We start from the raw sequence: 24,923 nt of genomic DNA on the forward strand, positions 1-24,923 counted from the left end.
CAAGAGGTGTGGCTTTTCCTGCCTGTCCATTTTCAGACCCTTACCTGCTAAACCCAATTTACTGATGGGCAAATGCAAGATGCAATTTTGAAGATGGTCACAAGGCGGCAGCATGAGCCCTTATTTTGCATTCTCTACTGCCCTCTAGTGGTTATGGGAAAGTACACCCAGGGGCTGGCCCAGGAACATCTGGGGAAACTGAGGCAGGATTCTCCCCTGGGATGGAGGAGGGGGATACTCAGTGAAAGAAGCACGCTCAGTCGGTGTCCCATGGTGGCCTTGGCTTGACCTGTGGCCCAGTTCCTATCCTGCTGAGGCGGGCTCTGGGATCCACAGGCCACCCCAGGTCTCTGGAGTAGAGAGGCCTGTCAGGACTTAAGGCCTGACTGCAGAAGAACAGCATTCTGGACACGCTGGTGCTGCCCCTGGCCGGGCCGTGGGCTGCAACGCATCCGTGCCCCAGACACTCTGCAGCCGTGAAGAGTGAGCCGGCGTGACATGTGCCGATGTGGACAGAAGCCCATGACGGGAACGAGAACAAGCAGGTGGCAGACCGGCTCTGTGGGAGACACGGAGGCCGCTGCTTCCGAACCTTAGGCTGTTGGCCTCCAGAGTGCTCACCAGGCCTCTGCCTTATTGAATGTTTGCCATCACAAGGAGCATGAATTATTTTTAGGTTTTAAAAAAATTAATAGAAAATAAAAATGTCAGGGGCGCCTGGGTGGCACAGCGGTTAAGCGTCTGCCTTCGGCTCAGGGCGTGATCCCGGCGTTATGGGATCGAGCCCCACGTCAGGCTCCTCTGCTGTGAGCCTGCTTCTTCCTCTCCCACTCCCCCTGCTTGTGTTCCCTCTCTCACTGGCTGTCTCTATCTCTGTCAAATAAATAAATAAAATCTTTAAAAAAAAAAAAAAGAAAGAAAGAAAATAAAAATGTCAGACTCTCCGGAGAGGTCTGGGCGAATGGGAGGGCCCAGAGAGGAGTTCAGCCCCCTGGCCACCTGTCGGGCCTCCAGAGGCCGCTGTGCTCTTCATCTACAGGAACGGGGGGAACGGGGCCCCCCAGCCTTGGGTGCTCTGCTCAGAACGGGGCTCCACTCACAGCCTCCCCGCCCCCCCCACCCAGCTCCCAGAGCTGACTTTTCCCTATCCCAGAGTCCCCTACCCAGGCCTGGCACTGAGGTCCGGAACCCTGTTCAGAGGTTCAGGAACCCTGTTCCCCTGGCGTGGAGAGCAGACCTGGAGCCACTCCAGCCCCTGCTCTGAGCTGGGCGTCCTTCTCCACACTTGACCCGCTTCTCATGCTCAAACCCTCCCCATTTCCCCTTGAGGTGGAGACTATCATTATGCCCATTTGACAGATGAGGCTATGGAGGCTCAGAGAGAGGCATCACTGCCCAGCGTCCCACAGCCAGTGAGGGGCAGCACTGGGCCCACACCCTGGGACATCTCAGGCCTCCCTGCTGTTATCCTGTGGGGATGTCCTTCACCCCAGACCTGACACCCAGAAAGCACTGGACAGTCGTCACCGCCCGGGCCGGGCGCGGCCTCGTTCTGAAGCCTTGGCTCACCAGCAGTCACACGCAGCACCGCACCATGGCAGCGGCAAACCCTTCCTTTATTGCAAACATGACACACCGTCCCAGGGACGCTTGGGAAGAGCCGGAACCAGGGGCAGCAGGGATGAAACCAATCCTTCGTAAACCAGACTATTCCTACTTCCCCGGTCCAGGGCAGGAGCCTGACCCCACTCCCACCCCCAGGGTGTGGACAGAGCAGGCCACGGAGAGTCCCAGGACAGGGGGTCGGGGTGGGTCGGCCACCTGGGGCTGAGGGGTAGCCTTCCATGCCCCTCAGGGGCGCTGTGAACAGAAATCAAGCCTGGCTTTTGTCCCCCAGCGTCCCAGGGCCTCAGCAGGTGTCCAGTGCTAGAAGGGAGGGCGCTGGAGGGGTGGGGGAGGGCGAGAGGCAGAACCACCCCATCCCCCACTGCACAGCATCCAATGCCGACCCAGCGGTCCTGTCCCCAGCAGCTGGCGTCTTCTGCGGTCTCCCACCCCTCCCGGGACACTCAGGTCACTGGGGGGCCTCAGCAATGGCTTTCTCCATCCGCAGGTACCAGGGCTGGATGCGGCTGTGATGCATCAGGTCGTCGAAAGCCTCCAGGCCCTCCATCACGCGCAGCACACCGTATACTGCCTGCGGGAGGGTACAGAAGGAGGTCCAGACCTGCCCGGTCCTCCACGGGTCGTGTGCCCTGGAGCCTGTCACCTCCCCTCTCTGAGAGAGCTCACTACACGGCCAAGTTTGCACTTGGGGCTTTAAGTGAAGTCTGTCGGATTTCTGTAGGTTTTGCCTGTCCTGCACCCACACCCCCTATCTGGGCAACAAAACCCACCTCCAGAATTTCCTTTGGGAAAACGTCCTGGCCTACTCTCAGGTCCTGAGATTTGAGGAGAGGGGACCCCACCACCCAGCTCTAAGACCCAGACCTGGCGATCAACATATTCTATCCTGGCGTGAAGGGCTGCTTCAAGGCTTGGCATTCAAGCCAAACCAACAAGGCACTGTCCCAGGACTTTCGCTGGGTGCAAGTGACTCCAAGGGGTTGAGATGCAACAGGTGAGGCTGAGCCCTGATAATACTACTTGGGTCCCTGGATCCAGCTGGGCCTGAAGCCAGCCCCTCCCCTGACCCTGTGACGTGAACGAAGACAGTTCCTTGGAAGGAGCCAGGTGCCTCCAGAGCGGGAGAGCTGGGAGATGTAGGTATCGCCTACATGTAGGTTCCGCTACCCAGTCAGGCCCCTCAAGTCTGACACCGCCAGACTCACCAGATCGGCCAGGTTCGGCTTCTGGCCCCCCAGGAAGGGCCGGTCTTTACCCACAGCCGCTACCCACTTGTTGGCAGCCTCATAGAGGTCCTCACGAACGTCATCCTGGAGGTGGTGCCTGGTGGGGAAGCGGGAAGTCCACCAGGGGAACTCCAACCCTCCACCCAGGTGGGGCAAACAGGAAGCCTAGGGGGCTGGGGCTGCACCCCCGAGCGGCATCACACTTGCAAAACTCAGTTACCGTCTGCCCCAGACAGGGAGGCCATGGTCAAAGAAGGACAAGAGACCCGACCACAGAGAAGGCAACAGAAGAAGGCACAGAGCAGGCACCCAGGCCAGCCTGCTTCCCCTGGGGTGGCAGAGGCAATCGGGAGTTCTGCCTTCGAGTCCTGGCCTGGCTTAGACCAGGGGCTCGGGGACAGCGGGCCCCCAGGCACACCCACGCGCACCCCAGCACCGTCACCTGCTCTTGAGCCGCTTGCTGATGAAGTACATGGCCGCCGCACCCAGGTACTTGGCCACGGCACCCTCCACTGCCCCGAACTTGCCCTCCCTGACGATGTAGTCGAAGGAGGCCAGGGCCTCGGTAGGAGTGCGGTACACGTTGGGGGAGATCAGGTGCACCAGCCAGTCATCCGCCCACTGCCGCCACTTCATCTCCTCCCTGTGGACAAGACGGGGGACAGAGGGCAAGACAGGCGGGCTGCCGAAGCCGGGGCCTGGGAGGCCAGGGAGCAGGTGCGCTGTTTAGACCGCACAACGTATGGACGGGAAGCGGAGGCCCGAGCAGCAGTTCCTGAAGGAGACTCGGCCCTGGCCGTGGCCCCAGCCCTCCTGGTCTCCCATGCTGCTCCCCTCTCACAGCTGTCTCGCTCAGCCTGTCCCCCCCCGCTGGGAAGACCGTGCCCTTGCCAGCTCCCGGGACCTGCCCCGGCCTCACTTACGTCCTGGCCTCCTTTCCACCATACATGCGCTGGGCCTCCTTCTCATCCAGCATGAGCCAGTACTTGTTGCAGAATTCCGTCACCTCCTTCCCCTGGTCGTTCACAGCCTTCATGGGTGGATAGTAGGTGATGATGTCTTCCAGGGGCTGCCTTTGGGAGACAGCCAGAGTCTCACCCCAGCGAGTTCCCCCGCTGGGAGGCTGAGCCGACGCCTGCTCGGGGTGGGTGTCTACCCGGACCTGACCCAGCTCCGGAGGGGAACCAGGACCACCCCACAAAAGCTTTCCGCCCTCTGTGGGTGTCAGAGGAGGTCCTGCAGCAAGAGGGACTTGGGGCAAACACCAGAAACGCTTCCCTGACAGAGAGAGATGTCCGGAGGACAGGAAGGGGGGTTTCAGAGTAGAATCCCCACCCCGCTCCCCTGGAGGAACCCAGGGGAGGCCTCCCAGGAGATAAAAGGGATGAAATGCAGGGCCAGCCTGGGCCTCTGAGGGGTTCCTCTTTCTTTCTTTTTTTTTTTTTTTTAAGATTTTATTTATTTATTTGACACAGAGAGACAGCCAGTGAGAGAGGGAACACAAGCAGAGGGAGTGGGAGAGGAAGAACAGGCTTCCAGCAAAGGAGCCTGATGTGGGGCTCGATCCCAGAATGCCGGAATCACGCCCTGAGCCAAAGGCAGACGCTTAACAACTGTGCCACCCAGGCGCCCCTGGGGTTCCTTACCCCGACACCAGATAGGTCTTGAGAGCACTGATGATGACAGAGGAATCGTTCAGTTGTTGCTGGAGGACGAGAGGTGGTTTAAATTGGGGGAGTGGGTCCTGGAGCCACCAGCAGGATCACCAGGGTTCTTTTCAAATAAACACCCAGGCATGTGAGGAAACTGGCTGGATGGAACCCTGGCATTGTTTGTCCATCGCTGGGGGTTCATCCCCAAAATTGATGCCCACGGAGCTTTCTCTGTCCCACAGAACCTAGTCCCCCCCCTCAGGCCCATCCTGAGTAAGGGAGACCCAAGTGTGGCTTACGGGAAGGAAAGTACGGGGAGGACCTAAGGCCTGGGCCCTGCCCACTCACCTGCCTGGCGTCCCAGGCACTGAGGGGCAGGGTGGACTCTAGAAGCTACATGCTAGGAGCCAAGCACTGGGCCAAGCATTCCCTACCACCCGAGAGTATGGCCCTCCGTTGATTAATGAAGAAGCAAGCCCAGAGAGGCTAAGTGGCCCCAAATCATGTGAGTGGCAGAGCTCCACCTTGAGCCCGGACCACCCTGATTTCAGAGCTCACACTGTTGAGCTCTCTGGTGCTCTGCCTCCCTTGGGCCCAGCTGGTTCATAACCATCAGCAAGGTCCAAAGAGCCCAAATTGTTCCAGAGTTCCAGAGCAGGGCCGGCCTCAGGGTACTCCAGGACAACCCAGGACATGGGGGGTTGCTCCCTGAGGCTCACCAAGCTCTCTCCTTCCTGGGCCAGCAGGATGGGCACCTTCCTGTAGGAGGAGAACTTGATCTCGGCCCTGCGCACGGGGTTCACTTCTACCACCTGGTAGGGCAGGGCGTGGAAGTCGAGGAAGGCGCGGACCTTGCTGCAGAAGGGACACGTTTTGTACTGGTAGAGGGTCAGCTGCAGGCGGCTGGACAGGGAGAGCTGGGTGGGGAGCAGAGGGAGGGGGGCTTCTGAGGCCTGGTGCCCAGGCCCCACCCCCAAGCAAACTTCTCCCAAGGGAGTCTTCTAGGATGACCCTGAGAACATCAGGAGGAACAGGGGTGGGTGACAGAGAGAAAGGGAGACACAGGAGGTGGGGAGCAGGCTTGTGCAATGGACGGTCCATCCTCAGGCGCCCATACAACACCCTCCGCAGACAGGAAGTACGGGTAGGATGAATCTTCCGGTCTCTGTTCAACATCAGACACCTCTCCTCTCCCTCCTGTCCCAAGAGGACATCACCCACCCCCCAAGGTGTGCCACCCAAAATGGAGAGCAATTGTTTCAACCTGGAGTGCCCACCCGAACTCTCTCAACCCAAGGGGCCCTCTGGGTGAGGGGACAGAGCCCAGCATTTGCCAGAGTGGCGTCTACCTCATATTTCCAAGGGGAGAGGGTTGTATCTGGGCCTTGGGCCGGGATCTGTGAGTTCAGCAGGTGAGCCCCAGGTAAGCTGGCTGCATATTCATGTTTAAAATCCACAGCGGGAGTCCTCGTCCCTCACTATTCAGATGGGACACTGAAGCTGGACCACGGGGGTGGGCTGGACCACGGGGGTGGGCAGAGAGATACAGAGAACTCCACTCCCCTCCTACCACCCTGTTCCCCTGAGCCCAGGAAAGGGGTACCTGAGCCACCACCTGGCTAGGGGACACCTCCCTGCCCCTCCCTGTTTCAGAGCCTGGAGTCTAAAGGTCATCAGTTCCCTAAAAATACTAACACTAATAAACAGATACCCGACCTTATGATCCGAAGACGGTGGGAGGATTTAGGGTAAGTTTATTACTTTCCAAACAACAAAATGTTTGAATAGTAATAAACTCTGAAGGAGGCTTTCTTTCCCTTTCTTGTAATCTCCAAATCTTTCCATTAAAAAGTCTAAAAACGTTAGAAAACGACCTTAAGACCAAGACAACAATTCTAGTTAGCAGGCAAATCTAGTGGCGACCCCACTGCACAGATGAGAACGCTAAGTGGTCAGAGACTTAAAACCAAGTCACCTGTCCAAGGTCACGAACGGACGGAAGAGGTGATACCTGACCCCACCAGAAGTCCCGAAGTTCGGCGCTCACCCCAGGACTCCTACCCGCGGCTCGGTGCGACCCGGGCTTACCTGCGCGGCAGAGCGCTGGGCGCGGAGGTCCTGGGCGCGCAGGTGCCACCGCGCGGTGTGGTACAGCCCCAGGACGCCCCCCAGGGCCAGCGCCGCCGCCCCCAGCAGCCGTGGGCTCCCCTGGCGGGCGGTGGCCGTGGGGCCCGAACCTCCAGCCGCTCCCGCGAAGCCGGCCCGACTCTGCGCGGAGAGTCCCGAAGGGAGGCGACCGCCCAGCCTCCAGGCCAGAGTGTGCCCGACCGGCCACAGCGTCCGCGCAGCCTGGGCCATGTTCGCTCCGCCGGCGCCGCGGGCGGGCGCGCGAAACGAAGAAGGCCGGGGTTCAGGCTCCCCTTAAAGGGGCGGGTCTCCATCTCCGAAGGGTTGCTAGGGGTGACACTGACGCCGAGCGGGGTAAGAACAGCCCCGGAGGCACTGGGCGTGCTTCCCGGGTGCCCCGTTTCCACGCACCCATCAGAGCCACAGAAACACATTTTGGGATGTCTGCGAGTCGCTAAATGCCCAACTTCTGAACGTGACCTATAACCATTCTCAGTGGTGACCCGGCGGCGAATGCAGGAACTCGCCGTATGGCCTTTGGGTCCCAGCGTCGTCCGGAATGTGTGCTTATTAACTTCTATCTCGTGCAACTAATCGAAAGAGATTGAGCCCTTCAGAGCGTCAGAAAGAGGGTCACAGCATCGGGTCCAGGAGGGCCGCGGAAACAGCCGGACCACACCAAGTGCCAACGACTCGGGATCTTTGTGCCCTCCCGCGCAGCTGCACTGTTTCGTCTGTGTCCCGAACCATAAAATTTTCCATGCACACATGGGGCCTTAGACACCACGTGTCTCAGATTTCGCCTACGCGGAGGCGCCGACTCGCTGACCCGCAGATGTCCAGCGACAGGATGGGCAGAGTGGAGGTGCCAGGCTGTTCCGCCCCTCTGCCGGGCTTGCTCGCCGTAGCTGAGGGCCCAGGCCCCCAACACCTAGGCTTCTCGGCGGGCAGCCCTGGATGGCCCCTCCCGGAGGCCGAGAAAGGAGCTTGGCTCGGGTAGTAGGCGGAGATCCAAAGACTAGTAAGGTTGTGGGCGGGGAGAGGCGGAGTCTGACGGCGGGGCGGGGACAGAGCTGCGCTCGCGGAAGAGAGCGCGAGAGCTGGGCTGTGGTAAGGACCGAACTCCGGCGTGGTGGGCGGAGCCTGACAGAGTGGGGGCGGGGCTTGCGTCCGGCGGACCCGGCTGTCCGGTGGCATTCCTCTTCCGGTTCCACTCTGCGCGCCCCACGTTCCGTCCGCCGTCTCCACCTGCCGCCCGGCGCCCGCTGTCAGTGCGACGGTCGCCGCGTTCGGGCGCCCGAGCCCGCAATGTCGGGCCCCAACGGGGACCTGGGCATGCCGGTGGAGGCGGACGCGGAAGGCGAGGACGACGAAGCAGGTGGCCCAGGGTGGCTGCTGAAGCGACCTTTGCTTTCTCAGGGCTGCCCTCCGGTGAAGGGGAAGCGGGGCTGGGCTGGGGGCGTGGAAGGGACCGCGGAGCCCTCCCACCCCTCGCCCTTGGGTGGGTTGCGGCTGCAGCCGCCGGCGGGGGGGGTTCAGGGCGAGCACCTGCGAGTGGGTCCTTGGAAACCGCAGCACCGAACAACTGCGGGCAACCGGCTCCGTTTTACAGATGGGGAAACTGAGGCCGCTTCAGGATCACTCGCCCTTTTAGCATTTGCCCCAGCCACTCCTGCAGCTTCTGTGGAGACGGAGGCTCCTGAGGGGGTGGAGCGGGTGGGCCGTCTTGACTTAGCAGGAGGCTTTTTTGGGTGGGCGAACCCGCCCTGCTGAGTCAGCATCTCCAGCCGCTTTTGCTGGTGTGACCCGGAGCCTGGGTGAATGTGACCTGCTTACAGAGCAGCCTGTTGCCTGCACAGCACTGCGGGGGGTGGGGGTAGAGGTCGAAGGGAGGGATATGGAGAGAGAACCATCGCCTGTTTTTCACCTTTTCCAGCCTGTTACATAACTGTAAAACAAGAAAAATGTTTAGTGTCTCCTGCATTGAGATGTGTCAGGATTTGGGGGGAAATGAATGGGGAGAGGCTGAAGGCTAGAGAGGCTTGTGCCCTAGAGACTCTGATTTCTTGCGCACCTCGCAGCTGCTCACCTTTACCAAATACACAATGGAAACCCAACGACCAGCACTTCCACCAAAATACTTGGCAGAATTTTTCTTTGGTCCTCTTGGTCAAGATTAGGCAAGATATTCGGGCAGGCTCTCTGCCCCTGGTCCCTACACTGCTGCTTTCTTCATTCCAGCCAGGGGCCTCCTGTTTCTGGCCAGCCTTGAGCAAAGAGCCCTGCTTAATGCCCAGGGGACCTCAGCTTTTGGCTTTGATATTCCTGTTTAGCTTTGTTTCTGTTTTGTTAATTTCCGCTCATCATGTTCTCATTCTATTTTCTTTGCATTTATTTTATGGTTTCTTTTTTTTTTTTTTTTTTTTTTTAAAGATTTTATTTACTTATTCGACAGAGATGGAGACAGCCAGCGAGAGAGGGAACACAAGCAGGGGGAGTGGGAGAGGAAGAAGCAGGCTCATAGCTGAAGAGCCTGATGTGGGGCTCGATCCCATAACGCCGGGATCACGCCCTGAGCCGAAGGCAGACGCTTAACCGCTGTGCCACCCAGGCGCCCCTATGGTTTCTTTTCTAACCCTTTACTCAGGACACTTTGCTCATGCCTTTGCAGCCTTTCCCTAGTCTAAAGCACACACTCAAGGGTCCTCATGTGCCTTGCTTGTGAGCCCCGCCAGGCATTCAACGTCTGCTTCACGCGACATCTGGTTGTCTGGCAGAGGGAGCGCTCTTCAAAATGTACAGGCTGATGTTCAGCCAAGACTGCTTTTTTTTTTTTTTTAAGATTTTCTTTATTCATTTGAGAGAGGGAGAGGGAGAAGCAGACTCCCCACTGAGCAGAGATCCCAACGTGGGCCTCGATCCCAGGACCCTGAGATCGTGACCTGAGCCACCCAGGCACCCCACAAGATTGCTTTGCTTTTCAAATAGATCCTGCTCAAGATCCACCCAGGCTACAGGGAGACCACAGGAAGACCAGTCACCCCTCCTTGCCCACCCTTGTGGGGCAGCTCTCCAGCAGGGGCTGAGCCAGCCAGCCCCTTGACTTTTCTTGGCAATAGTCTGATTCTAGTCCATAATCTCCAAGGTTCAGAGTCAGCCCTCCACCTTCCCCATGACTCTAAAATTGGCTTCCCTGGGCAGGAGCTGGAGGAAGCAGCTCCCTCCCCACTCTGCTCCTACTGGGGATCATTCACAGATAGAAGGGGAGAGGCTCTGGTCAGGGAAGGGAGGGACCCCAAGGCCCCTGAATACTTGGCAAGGCCCTTGTCCCCCTGCTCCTAATACTCACGGCACAGCCCGCCCCCTTCAAGGGAACACTTGGTCTGTACTTGGGAGCCTGTGGGGACCCTTAGCCATGCAAGAAGGGGAGCATTGTGAGGCAGGACAAGGAGGAGACACCAGGAGAAGGCCAAGGCCCCCACACTGCAGCGACGGCACCTTCCGGGGTGCCCTACCTGGGACAGAGCAGAGCTCTGAAGCTCCTGGGGAGGCTAGGAGCTAGGAGCTCTCTGAGCAGCCCAGCCGCCCACACAGGCCAGGCCACCCCGGACCCTGGGCCTCTCCTGAAATGAACCCAAGTCCGTTTGTGAGCAGATCTGTGGTGTGGACCACACGACAGGTGGGGCCTGGGGTGTGAGAAGAAAGGCTCTGTATGAATCCAGGGGACTATGGCAGACCAAAAAATGCCCCCCTGAAAGATATAGTTCCTGGAACCTGTAAATACAACTTTATTTGGAAAAAGAGTTTTTGCAGATGTGATTAAGTTAAAGTTTTTTTGTCTTTATTACTACTTTTTAAAACGTCTTCATGGTTAATGTACTAATGTCTGATTTTCAAGGTGTATAAATTAAACGTGTACGTTACTCTCTTCAAAAGCAAACAAGTTATTTTTTTCTTGGTATGGCCCAGATTTTTTTCCTTTCTTGAAGATTGACAACATTCTAATTCCTGATTCATAATCTGATGCAGAGTGCATTCTGTTTTCAAATTTCTTCTTTTTTTTTTTTTTTTAAGATTTTATTTATTTGACAGAGAGAGAGCTTTGAGCACAAGCAGGGGGATCATTAGGCAGAGTTAGAGGGAGAAGCAGGCTCCCCGCAGAGCAGGGAGCCCAATGCGGAGCTTGATCCTGGGACCTTGGGATCATGACCCAAGCCTAAGGCAGACGTTTAACCAACTGAGCCACCCAGGCGCCCCCAGTTTTCAAATTTTTTTTTCCNGAGGAAGAAGCAGGCTCGTAGCAGAGGAGCCTGATGTGGGGCTCGATCCCATAACGCCAGAATCACGCCCTGAGCCGAAGGCAGACGCTTGACTGCTGTGCCACCCAGGTGCCCTGGTTTTCAAATTTCTAAGAAAAGAAGAAAAGTGTTCTCACAGCTCACCAGTATTTTAATAGTAGAAGGCAAATATTCAAAACTAACGGTTGGTCTTTCCCTTCATTTTCTTCTGCTTTTTTCTGACCTTTCTTTGCCTCTTGTTAATGAACCTTTTAAATGAGTTGGGATTTTGACAGGAGGCGGTCATCCTAGATTCTCTCGGTGGGCTGTGCGAGCCATCACGAGTGTGCGCGTTAGAGAAGCAAGTGAGATCACATACATGGGAGAAGGGGATGTGAAGACAGGCAGATGTTGGAGTAGTGGGGCCACAAGCCAAAGAATGCCAACAGCCACTAGAGGCTGGAAGAGGCGAGAAACAATCACGGAGAGCATCTGAAGGGAGTGTGGCCTTGCCCACACCTTGATTTTAGCCCTGGGAACTGATTTTGGGGGTGTCAGGCGAGGGAGAGGGAGAGCCAGGCTCCCCACTGAGCAAGGAGCCTGATGGACTGGGGGGGAGAGGCTCGATCCCGAGACCCTGGGATCATGACCTGAGCCAAAGGCAGACACTTAACCGACTGAGCCCCCCAGGGCGCCCCAGAATGTGTTAAGCCAAAAAGTTTATGGTGATTCGTTACAGCGACTTGGTGATTTGGGAAATAATCAGCCTACCCAGAAGATGGTAAAAGTAGGAAATTCACTGTTCGGAGAGGGTGCTCTGGAGAGAAGGTCAAGGGTACGGCTGAGCAGGGGACCTAAGGATGTGGCGGAAGAGGTGACCCAAGACAGGGGTCTCCAGGGGGGTGGGGGGGAGGTGGCCCAGGGTGGTGAGATCCAGCGGTGTGGGGAGGCAGCTATCTCTGTCTAGAACAGGATACCGCAGACAAATGGCTTATAAACAACAGAAATTGATTTCTCACGTGCATCATAGGGAATATAGTCCGTGATACTGCGTGCAACAGAAGATAGCTACACTTGGGGGGGGGGTGAAGCATAACTAGAAGTTGAATCACTCTGTTGTACACCCAAAATTCATGTAACATTGTGTGCCAACTATACTCAAATAAAAAAAAATTGTTTTAATTTATTTCTCACAGTTCTGGAGGCTGGGAAGTCCAAGGTCAAGGCGCTGACAGATTCAGTGTCCAGTGAGCGCCTGATTCCTGGTTCATAGGTGGCTACCCTCTCCCTGTCCTCGCATGGTGGGAGGGATGAGGGAGGTCTCCAGGGTCCCTTATAAAGGCACTAATCCCATTCATGAGGGCTGCTCCCTCGTTATATAATCACCTCCCGAAGTCCCCCTCCTCCAAATACCACTGCACCACGGATTAGCTTTCAACATTGGAATCGGAGGGGTGGGGATGACACAAGCACTCAGTCCAGGACTCAAGGACCCAGGTGTATGGGCAGAGAACAAGGAGCCACGGGACAGTCCAGTCCCAGCAGACCCAGCTGAGCAATTAAGGGAGGGATACTTGCAGGTGCACTGACCTGGAGGGAGGCCAGTGTCTACCTGAGACCTGCATGACCTGGGCCCAGAGAGAGGCACCCAGACCTGTGCCCTGTATCCTCTGGCCTCTGCGGAGGTTTGGTACATGTTCTCAGCATTTCTTCCGCCCCCCGCACCAGCCTCCTGGCCCCTTACCCCACTCTCCACTGATCCAAGTTGGCCCCTTCTCCTTAGGAAGCTGGACACGCTCTCCCTTTGGGCCCTGACCTTGTCCTTTGCCTGTCACAGCCTGTCTCGTGACCTCCTCCCCCAGAGGGAAAGGTTCAGCCACAAACCCTACCCCTTGTGAAATAAGCACGGAGTGCGAGGAGGAGCCACTGTGGCCCTGACCTTCCTCAACCTGGGATGAATGGGGAGGGGCAGAAGGGCTGCAGCCCTACCCTCTGAGCTCCCAGGAGGACCTCAAAGGAGCCTGAGTACCTCTCAGACATTTTTACTCTTTTCACCCTTCCAGAACCCATTCCCCTATCCCCTGGGCTGGACACTCTCCTGGTGGGTCCTGGGCTCTCGGGGTACAAAGGAGAATCAGCCTTTTGGGAGAGCCAGACTCTCTTCTGACACAAGCCCACCTTGGATGGTGTCCCCCAGACACTCAGCCAAGGGCCTGGTGGGCAGGGTGCATGGGGGTGACCCAGGAGTGGCCAAGATGGAGATGCTCTTTCCTGGGATGCTCGGGGTTGCAGCCCAAGCAGGAAGGGTGCAGAGCCGGGAGGAGCCAGGTCTTGGCCAGTGCCAGGACCCTGCCAGGCAGACTTACCTCCTGCCCAGCTCTGCGGGAGCCCAGTGTCTACCCCACCCCCACCCCAGATGCCTGGTGCCCACTGCAGAGCCTGTCCAGAGCAGGGGCCTCCAGTCCCCACTGTGGTCATCATGGACCCTCTAACCTGCATGGGATTCCAGGCCCCAGAGTGAAAGGCAGGAGCACCCAGCTAGGAGGCATGCTTGGGCTTGGTACGTGAGGGCCAGACTGAGGAGACAACCCCGGGCCCGGACCTCATATGGCGGGGGCCTGCTGCCCCCTGCCCAGTGGGCCCAAAGGACCTTTGCAGAGGGAGGAACCCAGTGGGTGTTTGTGGGAGGTGGAGGGAGCTGCCTTTTCAGAGCTTTTCCATAGGCAGGGACCCCACCAGGTGGAAGCAACAGGAGCCAGGAAATCCTTGAGGCTCCCTGGTGAGCCCTAGCATGACACATGGGGCTGGGGGTTGGAATACTGCTTCTGGAAACTGGAAACTCCAGCCAAGGCTCTGGAGGAGCAGGCCTTCCACCTCCAGGGTGTTTGGACCCGCAGTGGCCAAGGAGGGCTCATCTCTGGACACCAAGAGTTCCCGCGGCTGTGATTGTTCTCCTGGGGGCATCTCCCCAGCACTCAGGGGACCATGGTGTGGACCTTCTGTTTGGACTCTGGCCAACTCCAAAGGCTCTAGGGTAGACAGGGCCCTGAAGGCCACATTGCTCACTCATGTGAGTCCACGACACGGCACACAGAATCCTTGGGGCCAAGTCCCTCCTGGGAAGAGCTGGGGCTGGGCCTTCCAAGTCCTGCTCTGGGTCTCTGGAGAGATGGTGGAAAAGAAAAGTCTCCACACCTGTGTTTCTCTGTGGTCGGAAGCCAGGAGAATTCCCCCACTGTCCCTGAGTGCTGAATCTCAGCTTGCATGAAGTGGGTGTACGTCTTGAGCTGACCACCCCCACCGTCAAGCCCTGCAGGACTCCTCCCTTCCTAAGGCGCAATGCAGCGGGCCCATCCAGCTGGTCCCGCCCCCTCTAGCCCCAACCAGCCCAGCACCCACATCTTGTTGGCTGGGATTGGCCACAGCTTGGCTTCCTCTCTGCCCCAGCCGTGGCCGTGACCGTCCTTGGATCCCCACGAAGTATGGCCGGGACCTTGCTGACCCTCAAATCCGTGCACAGGCCTTGTCGCCTTCACTCTTACCCCTCCCTCGGTTCCTGGGCTGGGCCCCAGAGGGGAGAGGCAGCCAGGGAAGGATGGGGCGATGAGCCGACCATCACCAGTTGTCAGCTGAGGCCGAGCCCACACAGAGATAAAAACAGACAGATAAGGCCAGTGGACCTGAGACAAGCCTGGGGCCCGCACCAAGAGAAGACTGGGTTTGCTCAGAAGCTCTGAGATGGCCTCAGGTAGAGACGCCGCCCCCCTGTGTGCCTGGCCTCTGGGAACACAAATTCAGCTGAGTAATTTAAAACATCAAATTGGATTTATTGGATAGCTCATGATTCAGGCAGCTTCCCATCTAGCAAACAGAATGGAGCTTTGTTGAGCTGCAGAAAAGGAAAGGTTTTTAAAGGCAGAGAAGGAACAGAAAAAAGGAAACTATTATCAAAGAATCCATTGTTTTAGGCAAGGGGTCACTCAGTAAATTTCATGGTGCTGACCCAGAAATTTCATGTGGACTGGTCGAAAGTTACATGTGGGGGCAACCGGGGGGCCGAAACGACAGTTGGGTTAGGTGTTAGGTCTTGGCTTGCTGATGCAGGGCCCTTAGCATGAGTGAATCCATTTTGGGCCTGTGGTTTTCTTTTCAATACCTCACAGCATCTGCAATGCAGATGGGGAAAACTGTCAGGGGTGGGGTGGGCAAGGGTGGACAACACCTCAAGGAGTCAGGATTCAACCAGGGGCCCCTGAGCCTGGCCTTCTCCCTTCTTGCAGCTGGCCCTGGTTTTCTGAGGCTGCAGACCTGGCCCTAACCCCTCCTCACTTCATACCCAGGTGAGCAGGGGTATGAATTCATAGCAAAGGAGCATTGGCCACTCTAGCTCATGACTTTTCAAGTCTAGAATATTCTGTCCAGTGACAGAAAGGCACTGCCTCTCCCTAGTTAGGGGCACTGCTCCCTCCTTACTGGGGCTCCATCTGTCAGTCTCCCCCTCCCTCCTATCCAGCCCTCATTGCAAACTCAAAGATACCTTTTAAGGTCAAAGAGAGGAGCAGGGGTGGAGTTCCTGGGGCTGTGAGTGGGGATGAGAGGAGTGAGAGGTGGCCACTGGGCCTTCAGAGGGCAGGTGGGCTTTGGTGGCAACATCATTCCCTCGAAGATTTGCTCATCCTCACTTCCTGCTCTTTCATCACCCTGACAGGCCTGAGAGGGCAGGGGTCCTGTGGGGTGCTTTCTTTTTTTTTTTTTTTTTAAAGATTTTTTTTTTTTTTTTAAAGATTTTATTTATTTATTTGACAGACAGCCAGCGAGAGAGGGAACACAAGCAGGGGGAGTGGGAGAGGAAGAAGCAGGCTCCTAGCAGAGGAGCCTGATGCGAGGCTCGATTCCAGAACGCTGGGATCACGCCCTGAGCCGAAGGCAGACGCTCAACCGCTGTGCCACCCAGGCGCCCCCTGTGGGGTGCTTTCTGGCATCATGGAGGTAGAGGCTGGCCCACCCCCCCATCTCAGGACCCTCAGAGTCCCTTCTCTCAGGGTCCACCACCCAAAGCCCAGACTAGCGAGCTGGTTCCCCTGTAGCAGGTAGAAAAGCCAATGAGGCCCTGGAAGTCATCTGAGGGCAGTGAGCCCTCAGTTCCGCCTCAGGTCAGGGGGCTCTCAGCCCAGGGGCTGGGACCCTTCACTGCCTCCCATGGACAACCAGGCTCCCATGAGGAAACTGCTTCCCTCCGGGACAAAACTGGGATCAGCCATGACAGAAACACTTCTGGGGACCCAGGCCTAGGCCGCTGGGCTCCACAGCCAGAGATGCCAGATGGGATCAATACTCTCTCAAGCATGAGGCCGAGTCCTTGCATTCACTGTGACCCAAAGTACTTGATGTCCAGAGCAGCAGAGAGCCCTGCTTTGGGCCCCAGCCCCCCCAGCCCGCTTCACCCAGTGCAGGGGCACGTCCCTCATTGTCCTCCCACCAGGATGGAGGTTGGACTGCAGTCTCAGAGCTCTGCTTTGTCAAGCTGTCTCATTTGTGGCTGGCAGGCCCGGCTGGGGTCTCTGCCCACTGGGCCCACGGGAGGGGCCAAGTCCCTTAGGGATCAGCTGAGGTCTGGGTCCACCCCTGCCAGTGGCACGTGGAGGAGGGGAGGGGCAGACTCACTGTGAGAACACTGCCCAGTAGGCCTTCACTGGGGGAAGGGTATCTCACCCTGGGCCAGGGCCTGGTGTGGGGTCCCTGGGGGAGCCAGGATCTGGGCTCCATGAGCGAAGGGTACATACGGTGTCCTTCCCTGCCAGGAAGGTCCACTTTCAGCTGCCCCCCCTTCCCTGGAGGGGAACCAGAAAGTAGTAATGGGGTTTTGCAGTTAAGTGAGGTCTGGAACTGATGACCAAGAAAGAATTCTTGAGAGTCTTCGGTGCAAAACGGTGGTTTATTAAAGCACGGGACAGGACCCGTGGGCAGAAAGAGCTAGTGCACCAGGGTTGTGATCCGGTGGCTGATTGTGTACTTGGGAGTTGGGGGAGGTAAGGAAAAGGGAGGTTTCCAAAGGATTTTCATATGTTAAAGAAGACTCACTGGATACCGCAGGCCTTGCCATTGTCAAGGTTGTTTTTCCCTCCAGGAAGGCATTAACCTAAGATAGTTGGGAACTTCCTGGAGGAACATTACACTCTGCGTCCTTCCTCCTTCAAGTATCTGTCAATGGGCTGCAGGTTATAAGGACATTTTTTTTAAAGATTTTATTTATTTATTTGACAGAGAGAGAGACAGCCAGCGAGAGAGGGAACACAAGCAGGGGGAGTGGGAGAGGAAGAAGCAGGCTGCCAGCGGAGGAGCCCGATGCGGGGCTCGATCCTAGGACCCCGGGATCACACCCTGAGCCGAAGGCAGACGCTTAACGACTGAGCCACCCAGGTGCCCCAGGACATTTTTTTTAAAGATTTTATTTATTTATTTGAGAGAGAGAGCAAGAGCAAAAGCTGGAGCAGCAGAGGGAGAGGGAGAAGCAAGATCCCCGCTGAGCAGGGAGCCCGATGCGGGCTCGATGCGGGGCTGGATCCCAGGACTCCTGGATCATGACTTGATCCAAAGGCAGACACTTAACCAACTGAGCCACCCAGGTGCCGCAGTTATAAAGACATTTAATTATGTTGACATTTCCTTCTGGAAGCTAGGTTATTGATAGAAATGCTTTGTTCTTGTAGGTTGCTAAGACATTTGTAAACTGAGGGAGACTCCTGTCTTGCCAGATTGGGATCTCTGTAAGTTAACTATTTGTTTTTCCCTTCCTTAGTTTTAGGGCAGCCAGGGGAGCCTGAGGAATGTCATAGCTATCCCATGGGGAGGGATGCAGGGCGCGGGTCTGCTTTGTCCTCAGCCGGCCTTCTGTTCCCGCATCAGTAGCACATACTCTGTTGGTGTGAGGCATCGTCTGCCTTCATCAGATGCGGGAAGGGGGCCTCGCCGCCTTTACCCCACCCTGGGCTTGGGCTGAGCGGCGGCTCCTAGAGGTCAGGGATGACAGCTTGTCCAGACTGGAGACGAGGGACCACACACAAAGGAGTCCTTGTCCCTGGCAGAGAGGTAGAACTCTGGGGAATGCCCCCTCCCCCCGTCCCTGGCCTTCTTGCCCCTCATCTTGCATAACCCTGACCTGGGGGAAAGGGCCTGCGAGCTTGCCAAACATTTAAGCCTGAGTTGATGGCAATTGCCTCACCCTTCCCGGATTTGGCAAAGGATAAATTCGCTCCACCCTGGAGTGAGCCATTGGCCAAGGGACCATAAATAGGGTCCCCGGGGCAGCCTTCTCACTAGCTTCTCTTCAGCTGCTGTCTGGCACGCCGAGTTTCCTAAGGCCTGAAGTCATGGCCCGAGGTGTCCTGTGGCTGGGGCTTGTCCTGCTGGCAACTCTGCAGGTCCAAGTCTCCTCCAGAAGTCGGATCCCAGCCCCGGCTCTGGACACGATCCCTCTGCAGGCTGACTTCCAGGATAAGCAGGTAAGGGGCCTGGAGGGACAGCGGCAGGGAGGCCCCGGGGCAGAATCTTACAGAGCGTGTCAGGGCAGGATGAGCTTCAGCTCAGCCTGCCCTCAGGCCCCCTGATGGAAGTCATACCCCATGCCCCCAGCCCTACCCCAACTTTGCTCACTAGAGGCTCACTGGAGCAGAACTTCCCAGGTCCACAATCCCTTCCGTAACCCCCACGGTCTCTGCAAGGTGGGGGGGACATCTTCAGGCCCTCCGCATGCTGGGGAAACAGGATCAGGACTTCAGCTGGTCACTTGCTGAGGGTCATCCTGTCGCTACCAGACTCAGGGCTCCCTCCTGGCCTGGAGACCCGCCCCGCTCCTGAGGCTGCATCAGCGCAGGCCCGTGTGGCCAGTCGGGGTCCCTACTGCCCAGTTAGAGGGGCTCCTGGGTCCTGGTCAGGCTGCCTAGAGGTACCTGTAGGGACGGGAGCAGTAGGGGCCCCCAGGGGCTCTTCCTGGGCTCTGTGTATCATCGGCACCCCCACTGTAGTTCCAGGGAAGATGGTACGTCATAGCCATAGCAGGGAATTCAATTAATAAACGAAGACAAGGGCCGGTGAAGATGTACTCCTCCACATACCGACTGTTGGACAACACCACCTTCAGCGTCACCTCCCTCCTGGTCAGGTGAGAGCCACCACGTCCGTGGGGGGGGGGGAGGCATCCTGGGGGTCTGAGAGGCAGACTGATGTCAAAGCTGAGGGGTGACTGAAGCAGCAAGGTGGACATTCATCCTTCTGCTGGGTACGGGATCCCCCTGCCTTTATCCCTCCGCTTCATGTGTTAGATCAACATTTATCGGTCACTTCAGCGCAGACACACAGACGGTCCTAGGGAAACGAGACGGAGAGAGCTGGGTGCCCTGGAGTGGGAGGAGGGTCACTGGACGCAGCCTGGAACCCCACCTAAGGCTTCATCAGGGGCTTCCAGAGAGGTGGTGTCTAGGCTGGGCCTTGAGGAGGAGCCAACGGCGCCTTCAGGAAACCATCACGTGGCTGCCCTGAGCAGAAGCTGATGTGCAGCCCGGAGGTGGTGGCCGCGGTGGCAGAGTCCTCAGACGCCGGTACCAAAGGGATCTGGAGACAAGCGGGTCTGGCTGCAGCAGGGAGAAGAATGAGGGGGTGCAGCCCGGGAGGCTGGTCAGTCCCAGGTCGGAGATGACCCGAGTGGGGGCAGATGAAGACCTAGAGAGGGGAGCCAAGGATTACCCAGCTCCTATGGGTTTCTGGGTCTGGAACTTGGGGGATGGGGCTAGAGCCTTTGTGATTCAAGGAACAGAAGAAGGGCAGGTTTGGGAAGATCAGCTCTGGGGTGCCAGGGGACCAGATGGGATGCACATGAGAGGTCAGGGTTCGCCCAAGAGCTAAGGGAGTCCCGGCATCGAGCAGACTGGACCCTTGGAGAGTGAATCCCCCAGGAGAGGTTACAGCAGGAAGCCCCAAGATAAGAGTAGGGGACAAATCCCTGGGGTGGGGGGGGACAGTATGGAGCGAAGGCCACTGAGGGGAAACAGCCCAGACGAGGGAAGGACAGTAAAGTGCTGGAAGGAGAGTCAGGTGGCTCAGGACAGAGCAGGCAGGGACAGGCAGGGACAGGAAGGGATGGGTTCAATGGGGTGAGAGCCAGACCCAGCAAAGCAGCTTGGGCTGCAGGCCTCCCATCGTGGGGTGGGCTGTCACCTTTTTAAAAAAATATTTTATCTGTTAGAGAGCGCATGTGCCCGCATGCGCAAGCGGGCGCAGGGGCAGAGGGAGAGGGAGAGAGAATCTCAAGCAGACTGTCCTGAGCACGGAGCCCGACTCAGGGCTCCATCCCAGGACTCTGAGATCAGGACCTGAGCTGAAATCAAGAGTCAGACGCCTAACTGACTGAGCCACCTAGGGGCCACTGGACTGTCACCCTCTCCCCCACCCATTTCGTGCTTCCACAGGAACGGGCTCTGTGACCGCTTGACGAGAACTTTTGTCCAAAGTTCCACGCCCGGCCAGTTCACCCTGGGCAACATAAACCGTGAGTCCTGAGTGGGGCGGGTCTCCAGGGGCACAGACCTCCCTGCCCCTCCACACAGAGGCCGTCCTTTCGGGACCGGGGAGGAAAAACAGTCCCCCACATGCGGCCAGGGTGGGCTGACCCCTCACCGGCCACCCTGCAGGTTACAAAGGAATCCAGAACTACACAGTGCGGGTCGTGTCCAGCAGCTACGACGAGTTTGCCATCCTGTTCTTTAAGAAAGTCTTCAAAAACCGGGAGTACTTCAAGATGACCCTCTATGGTAGGTCCTCACCTACCGCCTCTGGGACCCGGCTCCTGCTCACACTGGGGAGAAGAGGCCCATCCCATCCAGCCCCCAGGGTCCCCTTGACTCTGAGCCCCTGGGAGGTGGGAGAGAGGTCTTTCTGCTGGTCCGTCCCCAACCCCCCTTCATAAGGAAGGGGTCTGAGGCCTCATTCACATGTTCAACAACATATTTATGGAGCCTCTGCCTGTCACTCACTGGCCGTCTTAACCGTAGGAAGGAGCAAGATGGTGCCCGATGATCTGAAGGGGTACTTCGTCCTCTTTGTCAAATCCCTGGGCCTCACCGATAACAACATCCTCTTCTTTGTTCCCACTGGTAATTGCTAGCTAGGGAGAGGAGGGGACATGGGGTCTGTCGGGGCCTGATGTTGCCACACAGGGGAAAGAGGGGGGAGGGGAGACTCAGGCCCCTGCTGTAGTCACTGGAGCCCCTGGGATCCACTTTGGGTTCAGGAAGACCCTGCTGCACCCAGGGGTCTGTGGGGCACCCAGCAATGTGGGCCCCAATGGTTCCTCCCTGACCGAGAGCCCAGGTCCAAGTTTCCATCTCCTTGCCTGGCCACCTTCCCCTCTGCCCAGGTCTGCTTGTCCTGGGCTAGCTCCGACTTCGCCCTGGGGCTTGCTCACCACTGACCTGGGAGGTGCTCAGGTGGCCTGGCCTGGGCTGGTGCCTCCCCAAGGCTGCAGGGCTGTCAGGACTCAGCAGGGAAACAGGCAGAAGGCCTGATCCCCAAGCAGGCATGTGGCCGGGCCACATCTGCCTCCTTTGGAGAATGGGTGTCACCCAGGTCTGCTTGTCCTCTGTGCTCTCTCCCCATCCCCTGCCCCCATCAGCCACCTGTCTGCTGCACCATCCCTGAAGGGGATCCCCAGATTTTCTGCAGCTGGGCCAGGCTGGGGCCCAGGGCAGCCCAGGGGCAGTACAGGGGCCCTGGAGGTCAGGGATCACCCCCCCACACACCCTGTCCATGCTGACCACTCTGTCCCCCACAGGCCAGTGCATCGATGATGATTGAACAAGCACGCTGTGAGTATGGCCCAGGAAGGGGCTGATGGGAGCCAGAGTGCAGTGGGAGGGGGTCCCAGGCCTGTCTTTCTCCCCCATGGCCAGCGTTACTGCCCTCTTTATTCCCCTGACTCTCTTTCAGGTGCCCCCTGTCTCTCTCCACCCCATCACCCTCACACCTACCTCTGCCCAGGGCACCGCCCAGCTGTCCCCTCCAACCCGGACACCAGGAGAGAGGAGAATCTTCTCACCGCACAGCCCACCAGCTGCTCCCCAGGCTGCCCTTCTGATGGAACCCCTCCTTGCTTGCTAAATAAACACATGCCCCCACGTCCTGAGTCTGTGCTCCTTGACCCCTGGGGTGTCTGAGAGGGAGAAGAGAAAAGGGCGGGCTCCTATTAGCCTCACTCCCAGGGACGTGGTCCCCAGAGATGGATGGAAGCTGCAGAAGCCCAGTCCAGCTCCGACTGAACATTTGTAGCTCTCAGCTCCAGGCCCAGCCCTAGACCAGCAGCAGCCCTCACTGGCCCCTGCCTCCTAGCACAGTGATGGGGCACATCTCACACCTGCAGCAGGGCCAGGGAGCCAGAGAGGGGTTTCAGGGGGCTGAGGTGCTGTCACCCACCCTTCACCAAGACCCTGTAGATCCTGGAAGACTGCAGCCAGGGCAAGAGGGGTACACAGTGGGTGGGGCAGAAGCATGCCCAGCTTGCGGCTGTGCCAGGCACAGAGAGCCACCAGAGGTGGTCCCCTTTCCCTCTGCCAGCCCCCTATGGGCCCACTGGTGGGTGGCAGTGTCCACACTGACCCCATTCCGGTGCTGTCCTTCACCCACATCTCTCCTCTGTGATGACCTCTGGATCACCAGGGGCAGAGCCAGGGGAGGCAAACAGGAGAATATGCTGCCAGAAATCCAGATTCCAGAAGACTTGAGGGCTCCAGGCCTATACCCACCACTTGGCTGGGCCTGTGTGTGGGGCCTGACCAGCTCCTGTCCACCCCTCTGTGTCTGCATCACACAATCTGAATTGCGTCACACAACATCCCACACTTGAACTCCCTCCCTGGCCGCTTCTCCCCTTGCAAGTTCAGAGGCCAGAGGAGGCAAGGTGCTGAACACACGCAGGCTTCACCCACCCCAGGGACTTGCAAACTTACCCTTGGGTGGGGGGAAGGGTGGGGGAGGGGGGATAGTGGGGAAATACTGGAGCTCTGAGCGGTCCTAGCCTTAGCTCTGAGGGGGCAGGACAGGCCTGAGACCCAGGGCCACCAGATAGGCTGCAGCCTTAGGAGTCTGGGTCAGGGGCACCTGGGTGGTTCAGTCGGTTAAGTGTCTGCCTTCAACTCAGGTCATGATCTCAGATTCCTGAGATAAACCCTGCACAGAGCACTGCACAGAGCCCCAAATCGGGCTCTCTGCTCAGCGGGGAGTCTGCTTCTCCCCCTCCCTCTGCCCAAGCCCAGAAAGACCCACACTGAGAAGGGCATGCAAGGGACTGTCGGCCAGTGCACCAGGAGCTTGGGAGGGGGGTGTTGGGAAGCTGCCCCCAGCATGCCTGGTGCTTGGGCTCCACTTCAGGCAACAGAGACAGTTTCTTTGCTTTGGCCCAAGCCATGCAGCTTCCTGGCACCACCTGGGGCTGCCGGGTCCCCCAGGATCAAACTCTTAAGACACAAAGGGGCTTTGTGTTTCTTCCCGGGTCACCGAGTTTTATTAGTTTCCTATTGCTGCTATAATAAATGATCACACCCTGGCATCTTAAGACAATACTCATTGGNGGGGCTTTGTGTTTCTTCCCGGGTCACCGAGTTTTATTAGTTTCCTATTGCTGCTATAATAAATGATCACACCCTGGCATCTTAAGACAATACTCATTGATTCTTTTATGGTTCTGGAGGCCAAAAGTCTGAAATCACTTTCACTAGCTAAATCAGAGTCTCAGCAGGGCTGTGCTTCCGCCAGGGGCTCTCGGGGAGAATCCCTGTCTTTGCCTTGGGGCTCTTTCTTCCTTCTTCAGAGAGAGCAGTGTGGCATCGCCAGATCTCTCTCTCTCTGCTGAGGTCCTCCCATGGCCTTCTCTCTTGTTTGCAGTAAAACTTCCCTCGGCCTCCCTCTTTGTAGGGACACTTATGATTACAGTTAGGGCCCACCTGGATAATCCAAGGTAATCTCTCATCTCAAAATACTTCCTGTTGATGAGGGAACAGAAGGAAAGCTGAGGACAAAGCAGAAACTGACACCCCGCAAGCCCCCGCCCCCTCCATGGGATGTATGTGACATTCCTCAGGCACTCCTGGCTGCCCTAAAGGGCAAAGAAATAGTTAACCTATAGAGACCACAATCCTGCAAGACTTAAGTCTCCCTCAGTTTACAAATGCCTTAGCAGTTTACAAGTACGAAGCATTTCTACCAATAACCTAGCTTCCGGAAGGGAACGGAAATACAATTAAGTGTCCTTATAATCTGCAGCCTCCAGGAAGTTCCCAACTGTCTTCATGTTAATGTCTTACTAGAGGGGTAAACAACCTTAACTTGACAATGGCAAGGCCTCCGGTATCCTGTCAGTCTTCTTTAACATATGAAAGTATTTTCTCAACCTCCTTTTTTCCTTACCTTCCCCCAACCCCATAGCATATAACCAGCCACCCTTCACAACGGGGGCAGCAGCTCTTTCTGCCCACGGGTCCTGTCCCCGTGCTTTAATAAACCACCAATTTTGCACCAAAGATGCCTCAAGAATTCTTTCTTGGTCATCGGCTCCGGACTCCACCCCACTGAACCTCACCGAAATTCCCCAGCCTCATCATATGGCGCCCAACGTGGGGCTTTGAGTCTTTACATCCGGACTCTGAGCTTCGGTGCAAAATTGGTGAGTACTTTCCTCTTCCTTTACTCTCCTTTCAGGGGCTCTTCACGGAGTATGGTCTTATTGGAACACTTTCATGTCACTAGGTTAGGCTGTAATGTAATCCTCTAGCCCATGGCTACTCTATGGGGAGGAAAAGGTTTGCCTTTTGGCTGGAAGTTAGTACCCTGGCCAGGGCGGTAATAAGACCCAGAAACTTGATGTCCTCTTTTTACTGCTGTCCTTATACAAAGTCGTCTGTCTTGGGCACGGGACAGCCACCTAAGTGACTAGCACAGCTGCCAATCTTAAGACTCCCGTGTGAGGTTTC

The 24,923-nt window shown here is 57.2% G+C and overlaps 2 protein-coding genes across 3 annotated transcripts; one reads left to right on the forward strand and one right to left on the reverse strand.

The window, feature by feature from the left end:
• Window positions 1–1,595: 1,595 nt before the first annotated feature.
• Window positions 1,596–6,893, reverse strand: PTGES2 (prostaglandin E synthase 2). Its single transcript, XM_019795199.2, has 7 exons — window positions 6,593–6,893; window positions 5,224–5,421; window positions 4,499–4,557; window positions 3,776–3,925; window positions 3,295–3,495; window positions 2,832–2,949; window positions 1,596–2,197 (listed from the first exon to the last, which is right to left on the reverse strand). Exons 1-7 carry the CDS (start codon window positions 6,860–6,862, stop codon window positions 2,075–2,077), a joined length of 1,119 nt encoding a protein of 372 aa, XP_019650758.2. The 5' UTR covers window positions 6,863–6,893; the 3' UTR covers window positions 1,596–2,074.
• Window positions 6,894–7,688: 795 nt separating this feature from the next.
• On the forward strand, window positions 7,689–22,071 carry LCN2 (lipocalin 2). 2 transcript variants are annotated; one of them, XM_034664596.1, is made up of 9 exons: window positions 7,689–7,741; window positions 17,619–17,675; window positions 18,240–18,410; window positions 18,933–19,069; window positions 20,373–20,452; window positions 20,595–20,714; window positions 20,955–21,056; window positions 21,734–21,767; window positions 21,889–22,071. In XM_034664596.1, the coding sequence occupies exons 3-8, from the start codon at window positions 18,279–18,281 to the stop codon at window positions 21,754–21,756; spliced, it is 594 nt and encodes a 197-aa protein (XP_034520487.1). In that variant the 5' UTR covers window positions 7,689–7,741; window positions 17,619–17,675; window positions 18,240–18,278; the 3' UTR covers window positions 21,757–21,767; window positions 21,889–22,071. The 2 variants fall into 2 exon arrangements, with proteins under 2 accessions (XP_034520487.1, XP_011217956.1); XM_011219654.3 differs by lacking the exons at window positions 7,689–7,741; window positions 17,619–17,675 and having other exon boundaries at window positions 18,189–18,410.
• Window positions 22,072–24,923: the final 2,852 nt, after the last annotated feature.

The sequence above is a fragment of the Ailuropoda melanoleuca genome, chromosome 7, assembly GCF_002007445.2.
Source record: "Ailuropoda melanoleuca isolate Jingjing chromosome 7, ASM200744v2, whole genome shotgun sequence".
Lineage (NCBI taxonomy): Eukaryota > Metazoa > Chordata > Mammalia > Carnivora > Ursidae > Ailuropoda > Ailuropoda melanoleuca.

Bases quoted from the DNA above. Each gene is read 5' to 3' on its own strand.
- PTGES2 (XM_019795199.2), bottom strand. From the start codon at position 6,862: ATGGCCCAGGCTGCGCGGACGCTGTGGCCGGTCGGGCACACTCTGGCC. The intron at 5,422-6,592 runs GTAAGCCCGGGT...CTCCCCACCCAG, and splicing joins CCCAGCGCTCTGCCGCGCAG to CTCTCCCTGTCCAGCCGCCT. The intron at 3,926-4,498 runs GTAAGGAACCCC...TGTCTCCCAAAG, and splicing joins AAGACCTATCTGGTGTCGGG to GCAGCCCCTGGAAGACATCA.
- LCN2 (XM_034664596.1), top strand. From the start codon at position 18,279: ATGGCCCGAGGTGTCCTGTGGCTGGGGCTTGTCCTGCTGGCAACTCTG. The intron at 20,453-20,594 runs GTGAGTCCTGAG...GCCACCCTGCAG, and splicing joins CACCCTGGGCAACATAAACC to GTTACAAAGGAATCCAGAAC. The intron at 21,057-21,733 runs GTAATTGCTAGC...TGTCCCCCACAG, and splicing joins CCTCTTCTTTGTTCCCACTG to GCCAGTGCATCGATGATGAT.